The sequence below is a fragment of the Salvia splendens genome, chromosome 13 (genome assembly GCF_004379255.2).
Source record: "Salvia splendens isolate huo1 chromosome 13, SspV2, whole genome shotgun sequence".
In the NCBI taxonomy this organism is placed as follows: Eukaryota; Viridiplantae; Streptophyta; class Magnoliopsida; order Lamiales; family Lamiaceae; genus Salvia; species Salvia splendens.
In genome coordinates, this window is record NC_056044.1 from 23,733,031 (window position 1) to 23,746,206 (window position 13,176).

The 13,176-nt window shown below is 38.7% G+C and overlaps 3 protein-coding genes across 4 annotated transcripts; all 3 read right to left on the reverse strand.

Annotated features, from left to right (window-relative positions):
• Nucleotides 1–3,017: 3,017 nt before the first annotated feature.
• Nucleotides 3,018–5,802, reverse strand: LOC121761201 (3-hydroxy-3-methylglutaryl-coenzyme A reductase-like). Its single transcript, XM_042156810.1, has 2 exons — nt 3,958–5,802; nt 3,018–3,246 (listed from the first exon to the last, which is right to left on the reverse strand). The coding sequence occupies exon 1, from the start codon at nt 5,654–5,656 to the stop codon at nt 3,959–3,961; it is 1,698 nt and encodes a 565-aa protein (XP_042012744.1). The 5' UTR covers nt 5,657–5,802; the 3' UTR covers nt 3,018–3,246; nt 3,958.
• A 2,757-nt stretch (nt 5,803–8,559) lies between these two features.
• LOC121760601 (brefeldin A-inhibited guanine nucleotide-exchange protein 1-like) lies at nt 8,560–10,854 on the reverse strand. 2 transcript variants are annotated; one of them, XR_006041880.1, is made up of 2 exons: nt 9,581–10,854; nt 8,560–8,732 (listed from the first exon to the last, which is right to left on the reverse strand). XR_006041880.1 is itself a non-coding variant. In XM_042156243.1 (2 exons), exons 1-2 carry the CDS (start codon nt 10,012–10,014, stop codon nt 8,601–8,603), a joined length of 465 nt encoding a protein of 154 aa, XP_042012177.1. In that variant the 5' UTR covers nt 10,015–10,854; the 3' UTR covers nt 8,560–8,600. The 2 variants fall into 2 exon arrangements, 1 of the variants encoding a protein (XP_042012177.1); XM_042156243.1 differs by having other exon boundaries at nt 9,682–10,854.
• Nucleotides 10,855–11,141: 287 nt separating this feature from the next.
• Nucleotides 11,142–12,026, reverse strand: LOC121760737 (secreted RxLR effector protein 161-like). The gene is made up of 2 exons (XM_042156362.1): nt 11,700–12,026; nt 11,142–11,192 (listed from the first exon to the last, which is right to left on the reverse strand). Exons 1-2 carry the CDS (start codon nt 12,024–12,026, stop codon nt 11,142–11,144), a joined length of 378 nt encoding a protein of 125 aa, XP_042012296.1.
• Between the last annotated feature and the right edge of the window lie 1,150 nt (nt 12,027–13,176).

Genomic DNA, 13,176 nt, shown 5'->3' on the forward strand with positions numbered 1-13,176 from the left:
TTTCCTTAATTTCAGTAATTATGATGATGTGTTGAGACAGTTAGTATTTTTAGTCGCGAAATAGCTGCGCTTTCTTTGACTAGGAAGATGTGGTCGTGACATATTCTCCCCATATTTGCGAAAGTTTGTCATCGTTACTTTGGTGTACAGTGCAACTATAACATTGCACTTGGAGCATTTAGACCGCAGTTTTCAAGGTTTTGGAGGATCAAAACTTTTTAGTAAATGGAAGGACTTGGAAAGAGGTCGAAAACACGAATAGAATGCGGATAAAGTTATATGGAATGATAACCGAACCGATTGGATCAGTTAGCAAATGCCGTTGCCACTTAATCAATGCAATCTAGCTCTCGCCCTTTCCGCCTTGCCAAAGTAATTTATAACTCCCAATTTTGCACAATTTTAACAGTAAAGAGGCAAGTTCGGGGTCGATCCCACAGAGAAGTTGGTGTGTCGAGTGTGTGAGTAGTGAACTGGGGGGTTGGCTGCTGCCACGCTTTAACTTGGGAGTTTTTAACTACTGATTTTAATCTAGACAGAATTAAACTAGCTAGCTTGATCAATGGAAATTTAACTACTGGATCAAGTGAATTGCAGGTAATAACAGAAAAGTAAATGTGCGGATTATAAGCAAAAATAGCTTTGATAAAACTAAAAGCTGAGTACAACGTGAAATTTAAACTAAGCTAACACTTTGAAATCTAAGAAAGCGGTAAAAACTGAGAAAAATCTCAGCGGGAAACTTAAGATAACGCTAACAGAAATGAGTATTCTGCAGCGCTCCCTTTCGGTCGCCCTTTAAACTAAGCTATCTAACTAAGCTAGAGAGCTGAACTAAACTAAGCTAGAGAGCTGAACTAAACTAAGCTAGAGAGCTGAACTACGCTAAGCTAAACTAGACGGAAAGTAAAGTCTCGGATGCCTTCTTGTGGTGGCACACCCTCTATTTATAAGCTCGATTCGGCCGCCAACTAGATAATGATCTTGACAGGGAATATTCGCTCATTCTGAGAGTGAGCGACTCATTGATTGCTACGTGTTGTTCTTCTAGAATGACGACGCTTTTTGGTAACAGATTCGTGACTCAGCTCCGTCCTTGCGTCTCATATTCCAGCACGTGTCCCCTTCTAGAACGTCGTCCTTGATAACAGAATGGTGTGCTATATCCAGCTCATTTCCTCACGTGTTCTTCTTCTTGAAGCCAGCGGTCCCCACCTAACTGCTTGATCGCTCCCCCTTGATCAACTCCCCCGATTATTGGCCTTTTATCGCCTTTTGTACTTGCTTGATCAGTTCGGCCTTGCTGCCTTGGTTAAGTGGTATTTCTGCACATTTAACACTTGTTTTGCGCGATAAACCGATCAAGTAGCATGTATTTGACACTTGTTTTGTTGTCAACCGAGTTATTCTCACCTATTCATAATTCATAGGATATTTATCTCTTAAGCGAGGTCTCATTTTCCACTAATAAATTTTCAACTACTTTTTTTCTCATTTGCTCTCTTACTTTACTAACTTATATTCTCCATTCGTCCCGCGTTACATGAGTCAATTCTTTTTTGCACTCATTTTGAAAAAATGATACTCCCTCCGTCCCAACTGAGTTGAGTCGTATTCATATTTGGGACGTCCCAACAAAGTTGAGTCATTTCCCTTTTTGACAAAAAACAAAACATCCAATCACTCTTACTTTATTTCATCATCTATTACTCTCTCTTTATCTCTCCTATATTTTTCTCTTTCCTATTTTATTTTACTTTCATTTAATCTATTCAACACAATTTCTTAATCTCCATGCCCAAAAGTTTTGTACCAACTTAGTTGGGACGGGGGGAGTAATAAATAGTTAAAGTTGAGAGAGAGTAAAGTAAGAGAGAGAATAATGTAGAGAAGAGAGTCTTCTCGTTCATATTCTCTCTCTTGCATTACTCTCTTTCCACTTAACTATTTATTAGTATAATTTTTCCAAAACGAGTACAAATGACTCAAGTAACATGGGATAGAGGGAGTATGTAGTTCACTACTAAACTATTTTTTTTATGAATGTAATATATAGTTTTTTTATAGAATTGTAGGGAATAAATATATGCGAAAATACTATATTTTTTTTATGAAGAAATAAATAGAATATCATCAGAACTTATCGTTTACATCATACTCTCGGGCATACCCGAGGAGAAACATCAACAGCTAGCCAACAAGAAGACTAAGCATACCAAAATAACATGGGTAAACCCATGGAAGAAATAAAAGATCAACAAAATCGAAGCATACAAAGAGAGCACCATCTTGAAACACTCACCGTAACCCAGTGTGAGCGGGCCTCGTTAAAACCCCTTGAGAATAAAACCCCATGGGAAACTTCCCAAGGGAAAAAAGAATATCATGATGAGCGACTCAAGACTTACCAAAATTCTACTACCACCTGAAAAACAATCATCATCATCATCTATCTTGGTGGTGGAGAACAACCTGATCGTGGGAGAAATGTGAGTTCAAAGTACTATAGGCGGGCTTCCTTAATCTGAAATATCACCGTCCTAATATCACAAGTCTTCACATCGAAGATGACCGATACTTTGTATTTTATAAATAGAATGTCGGTTGCATAATTTACATAGAAAAATAGTGAATTGGTAATTTACGAAAGTTTAAATAAATAGTGCCTCAGAAATTGAACATGTAACAGCATATATGGACTTTTGATTATTTCTTTGAATTTCAATGTTCAAAGTAGTAGATATTGTGCATCTTTTGCTTAGGAATCATCGCCATCAATGGAGAACACGCACGCTTGGATTCGAAGGAGATATTGTTCATACACACAACACAAACTAGTCACAAAGAATCACCCAGTCTAGGTTAGTTCTACAAAGATGAAATAAGACGGATGAAGAAGTTCTCTAATTCAATTCCTTTCGTAAAAATAACATTAGTTGTAGACTTGTATATTTTGAGCAAATTAAGCTAAAAATATAATTAACATTTTATCCAACACAAGAGAGGAGGTTGTCAAGTTTTATACAAAGAAATCCATAAAATATTATTGAATTGATAGAGTTCCTTACAGACAATAACAAAGGCTAATGACACATTTTACTAAAGAATAACTGATTGAATAGAATCAACAACGAAATAAAAAGTTCTTAGCTAGTATTTGATTGAGTCTATCCCCTTCATTATTATAATGGTTAGCATTGTTATTTTATGAAAACAAGAGTCTCACTAGTCTTTTTCATTCATCAACTCAAGACTTGATCCGGAGTATGACTTCTCAGCGGCATGTTCTGTTCTCACACATCTATAGAGAAGGGAACCGGGCTGTCGATTTTCTTGCAGGTAGGGGGGTTCAGACCCCTGCCCTTATTTACTATGATCCAATCTCTGCGCCTCAGTATCTGAAGGCGCTGGTTAGGATGGACCAGCTGGGATATCCTAACTTCCGTTTTCGACGTAGAGATGTGGGTTGATCCAGCTTTTTTGGTGGTTGGTTTTGATAGTTTTTCTTTTCTTCCTCTTATATAATTAGTCGGTTTCTTTCCACTTGATAGCACGGAGGATCTCGATTTGTGGGACCTCTATTTTGCATCTTCATGTTCTTGTTTAGATCTTAGTCACCTTTGGGCTAAAATCATGTTTTTGGAACATTACATTTTGATCTTATTTACGGGTTGGAGGTCTGCCTAAACCTCCCGCCCATAAAAGGCGTTTTTGATTAAAAAAAGTTTTATACAAAGAAATCCATAAAATATTATTGAATTGATAGAGTTCCTTACAGACAATAACAAAGGCCAACGACACATTTTACCAAAGAATAACTGATTGAATAGAATCAACAACGAAATGAAAAGTTTGTAGCTAGTATTTGATTGAGTCTATCCCCTTCATTATTATTATAATGGTTAACATTGTTATTGTATGAAAACAAGAGTCTCACTAGTCCTTTTCATTCATCAACTCAAGACTTGATATTGGCAACATCTTTATTAGACCTGTTGTACTTCATATGGCTCTTGACTAGTTGGCCGGCTGCGATGGCAGACATGAGAGACAATTCTCCTGCAAGAACTGAGCCGGCGACAATGGTGGCCAAAAGGCGGGCGTTGGATCCAGGAGCCTCCTTATTGGCTCCCTTGACACCGAGCAGATTGAGGCAAGCGGACTGAGAGGCGAGTTGAGTGCCACCACCCACTGTCCCGACCTCAATACAAGGCATGGTGACTGAGACGTGAAGGTCCTTGCCATCGTTGACAGCTTCCATCATGGTTATGCAGTGGGAGCTCTCAATGTTTTGTGCTGGATCCTGTCCGGTGGCTATGTAGATTGCAGATACAATGTTGCTAGCATGAGCATTGAAGCCCCCAAGAGCTCCAGCCACAGCGGAGCCAGTGAGATTCTTGAGCATGTTAAGCTCCACCAAGGAAGCAACATCAGTCTTGAGCACCTTATTGACAATGTCTCCTTGGATTACGGCCTCACACACAACTGACTTGCCACGCCCTTCAATCCAGTTGACTGCAGCAGGCTTCTTATCGGAGCAGTAGTTTCCAGAAATACCCATGACATCCATATCAGGGAACTGGTTGGTAAGGAAGTCCAAGGTGTTTTGAACACCCTTAGAAACCATATTCATTCCCATGGCGTCGCCCGTGCTGCATGAGAATCGAATGTAGAGATTCTTGCCAGCGACGGCGCATTTGATGCTCTGCAGCCTTCCGAATCTGCTGGAGCTGTTGAAGACGAGGGAGAGGGTCTCAAAATTAAGAGGATCTTCAAGGAAAAGCTTAAGCTGAGCAGCCCTCTTGGAAGAGCAGAAGCGGACGACAGGAGCCCTTGTCATGGCGTCTCTGTAAAGGGAGCTGGTGGCCCCTCCGGAGGCATATATAGCTTTGCACCCTCTGTTGGTGCTGGCTACTAAACAGCCCTCTGTGGTCGCCATTGGAACAGAGTACTCACAATCGTCCAACAACAGCGGCCCAGCAATGCCCACTGGAATCTGCACATACCCCACAGGCATTTCACAGCACTGTCCAAGAATCGACTCGTAATCCAAGCCCTCCAGCGGCAGCCCCTCCAGGGATTTTCCTGTGATGCGTTGCAATGCCTCGCGGCGGATGGCGGCCGCACGGTGGCAGTCTCCCAGCTTTGATTCTAGAGCATAAGAGGGGATCTTCCCCTCCACTACCGACTTGATAATTTCCTCGTCGTCGGCGCTAACCTCAGTCTTCTTAGCAATCTTAAGAATATCATCGTCGGATTTGGGAGCGGGAGCGGCTGCAGCGCAGGGGAGTTTCGGTGAATCCTCTTTCACCATCAACCGGTCGAATTCTTCCTCGTCATCTTCGTCAATTGGAGCGCGGGGAATGATGATGGACTGGACGAAGCCAATGCCGAAGAAGCCAACAAGGTAGATGAATGAGGCCACGAACGTCACGATGGCTCCAATATCAGAGAGACTAACCACGTGGAGAGGTGTTGAGTTACGGATCTTTTCCCGCCACCGGAGAAGCAGAAAGTATACCACCGAGAAGAACACAGTGAAGAAGAAGGCGTTTGTCAGGTACACTGGTACCGATACGGCGTCGGATGCCTTCTCATCAGCGGCTGCGGCTGCGGCTGCCGCTTTAGACTTTGACTGGCGGAGGCGGCCTTCCATTTTTTGATTAATGTTAGGTCACTTTGCAAAAGAAATAGAGGTGTGTTTGTGTGTTGCAGAGCAAGGGAGTGCAGAGTAGGAATAGATTGCACTGCTCGCTGCTTTAATTGGAAATTTTTGGTGTGGATTGAATTGAATTGAATGCTTAACGATGATCTATTTATAGTATGATGAATATGTGGTCAAAAGGAAGGTGCTGAGCTCGTTCGTGGCTTCGAAAGTTGTGCTGCAATTTGTAGTCTTTAAATTAATTTTTGGGAGCGAATATTATGAAAGAACGAGTAAATTGGCGTAGTGCCATGTGTGTCAATTCAATAGTCAAATGCATTACACGTATAACTCTGACTAATAGTTTACTTCATTGAATACGTGCATAGTTCTAACTTTAGGTAATACTCGCTGCCAATTGCTATGCTGCTTCTTATCTTAAATCATTAACATTTCTTTCACTTCATTTGTTCAGTACCCAGGTACATATCTCGTGTACTTCTATAAATTGCTTGCAGACTAAGATACACATATTCGATCGTACAAAGAGAGCATATAAATCTCTTCAATTTCCTTTTCATTCACATTGGTAAAATTGTGTATTCTACCAACACCGGGTTAACTTAAACCATGCAGTAGTAGTAATTATCTAATCGCCTATTCATTCGAGTTTAGTCATCGCACTTCGCTTTGAAAATTCCGTCTGTTTTCTCTAATTGAACAATCTTCTGTTATACTCCCTCCGTAGAAATTGGTTATTTGGGATTGACACGAGTTTTAACGTGTAATTGATAAAGTAAGGGAGAAAAAAAAAGTAGTTGAAATTGTGTAATGTATTATCGGGCCCATATATGATAAAGGAAAAAAAAGGAGAAATTTTTTTCCATAAATAGATACGGACTATTTCTACGGGATGGACGAAAATGGAAATATGACATGTTTCTATTTCTATGGGATGAAGGGAGTATTCCATTAACTAGGTTGTTTTGAATTACATTACCCTAATTATGTTTTAAGAAAACTTTAAATTAAAGTCATTTGACCCACTTTACAGTAATTTGTTCCGTGAGATTTAAAAAACCCTATAAAGATTTTATAGTAATTGGTATTAATTTATTAAATTACTGCTATATTTATACTCTCTCTGTCTCATTTAAGATGACAACCTTTCATTTTTTGCTTGTCCCAATCAAGATGACCACTTTCCAATTTTGAAAATAACCTCGTGTCTCATCTCTCCTTATTAAAACATTCAACTACCTTAAGTGGGACGAAGGAAGTATTCTAAAGCCTATATTGACAAAGATGACAGGACAACATAAAATTTTAAAGTTCTTTAGTACGATACGTTCTGATTTACCTAATTGTTATTAGGTGTTTGATTTGAATGGTAAGATGTCACTTCATTATTGTTTTAACTCAAACTAATTTTAAATTCTTCAAATTTGATGCATAATATTTGATGACCAAGTTATGATCAATTAGGCCCTCAATTTACGGGTCCACCATGACATATTTTAGTTGGTATAGCATCTCTAATTTGACTTGTTAGTCGCTAATATTAATATGGTAATAGACCATTCAGAACGTGGAAAACAACTGGTGCTGAAATTATTGTTAGCAACCCATTTTCATTTGAAAATTAGGGATATTATCGTTTCACTATCAAAACTTCAGTTATATTTTAGTACTACTCCATATAACAAATGAATTTAGTTATTCTTACACTTAATCAAGTGCGAAAATGGTAGAGAGTACTCCATTGATCATAAAATATTGATTTTCATTGAGTCAATAATTCCTAATAAAATGTTAATGCGAAATGCCAAATTATTCTGGTCTTACTTGGACTGCAGAAATAAATGCCCTTTTGCATTATCGCGATTCAGTTTTACTTTTTCTGTTTTTTTCCAATTTGTTCTTTGGTTCTAATACTCCCTCTGTCCCATTAAAACTGAGGCATTTTTTCTTTACAGTTGTTTTGCGAAAATGATAATAAATAGTTAAAATGGAGATAAAGTAAAGTAAGAGAGAGAATAATATAGAAGACAATCGTATATATATTATTATCTTACTTACTTTATTTTATCTATACTATAACTATTTATTATCATTTTTACAGAACAACGTTCGATTTGGAGCGCCTCACTTGTAACCGGACGGATGGAGTATAACTCTAGACTAACTAATTCTATGAAATAATTGTCTAAAAAAGATAAATGTTACTATGAAATTTCCCAGTCCAAAGAAGAATTGACCTGTCACTTTCATTAAAGTTACAATCAATTTCTAGTAAAGATCATTGTATTTTTTATTAAATGCTCATACACTTGATAGGTTTTTGTCACACACTTATATAGGTTAACATCATAATTCAAAACAAACACGCACATATACATATATACATGTGAACAAGATCAGATTCTACATGTGAACAAGGGTATAAATTAGTCGAGAGACTTCAAAATATATCATGAGATCAGATTCTACACTAATTCCTAAAAGTTGACATTGAGTAAACGAGTTTTTTTTTATTTTAGCTTCAATGCAAGTTGATTTTTTATATCTAATTTACCTCGAGATTTTTCAGAAACGATTATTCATCTCAAAAAATATTTATCAATAAACCAAGTTGTTTGTTCATCAATTTCATACGAACCTCGTGATTTTTACATATCTTAAGGAATAACCTTTACTTTAGTACTGGATAAATGAAATTTATTCACTCACCATTTTACTTTAAGATTTGTGTAAAGAAGTAAAATAGGATAGACAAAATTCAGACTGAACCAATTGAATTTAAATGCATATATTTTCTATACAGTCGAATACTAAAATGACTTTTCCTCAGATGGAATATTTATATTTTCATACAGCAAAACAATTTCCTATGAATCGGTAGTGAGGCAAGAGAAACTCTCAACTCTTATACTTTGTACATAATAAACAAAAGTATTTACACACTAACTGATAGAACTAGGTGCGTTCGAGCTGCTAATTCCTCCTCCTTTGCGGACACTAATGGAAGAAGGCAGTTTGCCCTTGGTTTAAGTATTATGTGACACATAGGTATATCTGCAACACTTTCCTACATACAGACACAAGCTCACCTTCAACATTCTTCTCCTTCGACAAAGATGGACTGTTCACTAGTATATCATACAACAAATTTGTATTGACTCATTTTCAAAGTGCACGAGTGGTGGACCTGAGATCTCCAAGACAGAGCATGCTTTATCTAACTTGAGAAGTAATGTAGTTTGGGTGTTCAAATCATGAGAATGAGATGATATCGATGAAAAGATTCCGAGTACTATGGTGACAATATTTGCAGCTTAACATGTGAGGAGGGAGAAAGATCAGCATGAAACTTCGACCTAATGTAGTTGCTATAACACATAAAAGTAGTACTAGAATTTCAAAAGGTTGCAACAGAATCATGTTATATCCGGGATCAACAGCTACAGCAGAATACACATTAAATTGGCTTCCAAAGTGAATAAATGGCATATATTTCGTATTCTAGAGACATTCTTCTTCGCTTTAATTGAAAGAGACATGTTAGACCTTCTAATAAAATAACAGGACCTCTCTCGGTCTTTTGGCTTTCAACCAAAAACTTACCAGAGTCGGGAACGTTCTACCAATTTTTATGCTTATACTCACGTGAGTGTATTGCAGTAAGTGCCTATGCCTTGCTTTCAATAAGCTACCAAATTCGAGAATTGAGTTTTTAGCATCAGACATATGGGTATATTCTTAAGTAGGACTCCCTACTTAATGGTATGTAATTTGTACACATAACAAAAAGGTTATGCACAGCCTAAAATGAAAAAACAAAGTCTCGCACTGAGGACATATAATAGGCTCAAATGACAGTCAATTCAAACTGCATACTACACAAACTAATATTAACCAGGTCTCGTATTTGCGCACCTGAGACCATCCATTTCATAGTTGATACGCTTAACAAAGGTAAGCACCAGCACAATTAACACGATAACAGTTCAAATGGATGTCTGAGAGAGAGCATGAACCTGTATAACAAGTAGCTGTACATTAACATGGACATTCATCCCTGATAAAATATACGCTACCATTTGAAGGTTTTCGTTATCATCCTCAGAGCCATCTCCATGGCCTGTAGACAGTTCCATATCATTATCTGGATGAGAAACATCGGGAATCTCGATGCTGTCCATGGTTTCCAGAAGTTTTGCAAAACCAGGCAAACTAGACTCAGCAGCCTCTTTCAAACAAAGAACGATATCTTGCCACTCATCTTCATAAAGTTTGCTCCCTAAATCAGCAGCCAAACGCATCAAGGCAGCTACTTCCGCGCTTGAGGTCCCTTGACCTGGACTTTTCATAAATCCTACTAAATGGATTCTGAACAAACAGCTTCTCAGTCTGGACACTCCCAGCCTCTGTGTGGGCAAACGAGAGGCACACCAATGCCTTGTGCATGTAGCGTAAAACGGGTACCTTGTTTCACTACTCTTGGCTCTAGAAGGGTTGAACCTGGCTGTGGGGTCCCGCTGACCTGTGATTGCCTGCCAGAACCAATCTCTATCAAAGTCCTCCGGGTCTTGCCAAATGGCTCTGTCCTGATCTCCGTACACTTTGAATATAGCGTTGAATTAAGTCGGAGTTAGCGTGATCTCCTTTTTGGTGAGCCGGAATGTGATGGCCTCCAACTCCTCCTCATCAATGTTGTAGGGATCAGACCATTCGGGATTCACTAATTACCAGGACCTCTTTTATTGATATTGTTCTGAGATGGCTAATCTCAAAGGTACAAGCCAAGATACAAGAGAGAAACTCAAGATAACAAGAATACTTGGTACAAACTAAACAAATCAGAAACTCTAGCTACTAATCAGCCGTCAACTCGGACTGATTCTCAAGCTCCATCAGATTTAGACCTGCACACTAAGTAAAGATGTTAGTCACACTAAGCACTCGATCCCGCAGGGTCTAAAACAATCCAGAACGCTAAGACACGGTCAAATACAACAGGATATGGCTCATTCTCAAGCTCCATCTGAGGAGGACGCCAAAGAAATCGCCTAACTCAAGATCTAAACCGATGAACCTCTCTAGAACCAAGAATCATCGGTGGAGCTAAGAGATCGGAGAAGATGACAGGCAAACAAGGCCGGAAAACCAGAGAGAGAGGGCAGAGAGAAGGCGGAGAAATATCATGAGAGAGAGAGAGTAGAATGAAGAGAATGAGTGAGATGAGGAGTCAACTCCTCACTTAACTCACACAACAAACACACTCTCCAATCCAACGACCCAAAGGCATGATCCGTGTGGAGCTGCTATGTGGCGGCCATCGGGAGTACCAGGTAAGTATCGGGCCAGTCAAGCATGGCCTGCCCTCACAAAGGTTTTGGGCTCAATTATATTAATTAAATCGGGTTAGCCCAATTAATTAATAAATGAGTCCATCAACAATTGGTCCATCAAATATTCAACATTCTCCACCTTGGACCTATTGAGAGCACATGAGGAGAGCCTTAGTCAGCTGTTGCTTCATCATAGCCTACAAGGAATTCATATCACCAAAGAATACAAAGTTCATTATATAAGAAAACCAGGTTTCCTAACAAAACATCAAATGGTAAACCAATTAGTTTTGTAGGACTTTTGACGCCTTATGACTTCAAAGAGTCAGCAAGGTCTTTCCTCGGGACATGCACATGCTCAACCAAAATCAAAATGCAATTTTTTGATACATGAGAGCAATTTATCCACAGAAAGACATTTAGTACCCATATCAGCAGGGTTATTATCAGTATGCACCTTTTGTAAAAGAACTTCACCTTTTTCCACAACATCTCTAATGAAATGGAACCTAACATCTATATTCTTAGTTCTAACATGGAAAATAGGATTTTTACATAGTTGTATGCAGACTGACTATCAGAATATAACACATGAGCAGATTTAATAAACTTGAGTTTAGAAACAACTCCCTCTAACCAGATTTCCTCCTTCATAGCTGGAGTTGGGATTTCCAACTAACACAAGACCTGCAAACTAAAAAAACATAGGAAGTAGTTGACTTCCTCTTATCCTTATCATTAGCATAGTTAGAATTCACAAAACCACACAGCTCAACACCTTGATCATGCTTAGAAAAACAGAGACCATACATGGAAGTATTTTTCAAATATCTAAGCAACCATTTAAGAGCTTCCCAATGCACAGGACCCGGGTTAGCCATGTATCTACCTAAGCAAGAAACAACATAGGCCATATCAGGCCTAGTACTAACCATAAGATACATCACAGAGCCAATAACATTAGAATAAGGGTCCTTACTCAGCATGAAATGGGCAGCTAAAGGAACAGAAGCAATTTTAGCACCAAGCATATTAACTTTTTAAGAATTTTTTGCGCATAAGGTTCCTGGTGAAGAACCAGAGTAGTGGACTTCTTATCCCTAAGGATATTGATCCCCAAAATCCTTTTTGCATCACCAAGATCTTTCATACCAAAATTATCACACAAAGCAGATTGTACATGTTTAATAGAATTAATGCAAGAACTCATTATGAGCATATCATCCACATAAAGCAGCAAGAACACATGCACTTTATCAAGGTTTTTCACATACAAACAAGCATCAAAGGTACTCCTATCAAAGCCTAACTTCTGCATGCATGTATTAAACTTGATATTCCACTGTTTGGGGATTGTTTTAAACCATACAAACCCTTTTATAGCAAACAAACATGATTGAGAAAATTTGGATCCACAAAATCCTCAGGTTGTTTCATATAGATAGGTTTATCCAAATCAACATGAAGGAAAGCAGTTTTGACATCCATTTGTTTCAATTCCCAATTAAAATGAGCACATAAGGCAAGCATCACACTCACAGTAGTAAACCTAACCACATGAGCAAAAATTTCAGTGTAATCTATCCCCTCTTGCCGAGTAAAACCTTTTGCAACCAACCTATCTTTGTACCTAAGCCCCTCAATCTCATCTTTCAATTTAAACAACCACCTACAGTCAACCACAGAGGCACCAGGAGGCAAAGGCACAAGGATCCATATTTTATTAACAAACAGAGAGTGGATATCTTCTTTCATAGCTTTGAACCACATATCCCAGAACTTGGACTTTTGAGCCTGTTTATAAGACTGAGACTCATTTCCATCAGATTCATACACATTAAAAGCTAAGGCAATTAAATTCACAAATTGACCATATCTGTCAGGGGGATTGACCACTCTTCTATCTCTATCCCTAGTCAATTGATAGTTGTGTAAATCTGGATTATTATTGGATTGTGGCTCATTGTCAAAAACATTTTCCGGATCAGGGTCTTGGTTCTCCTGCGGCTCAGGGGGGATGGGATCTGGGTTTATAGGGGAAGAATTTCACACCTACTCCACCTCAGTGGAAGCAACATTGCTCCACCTGGGACTCCACCTCACTTGAGGACCTCTCCTCAGATTGCTCCACCTAACTAAGAGGTTCACCATATGAGGATGGAGAAGCAGAGGACCTAGTAG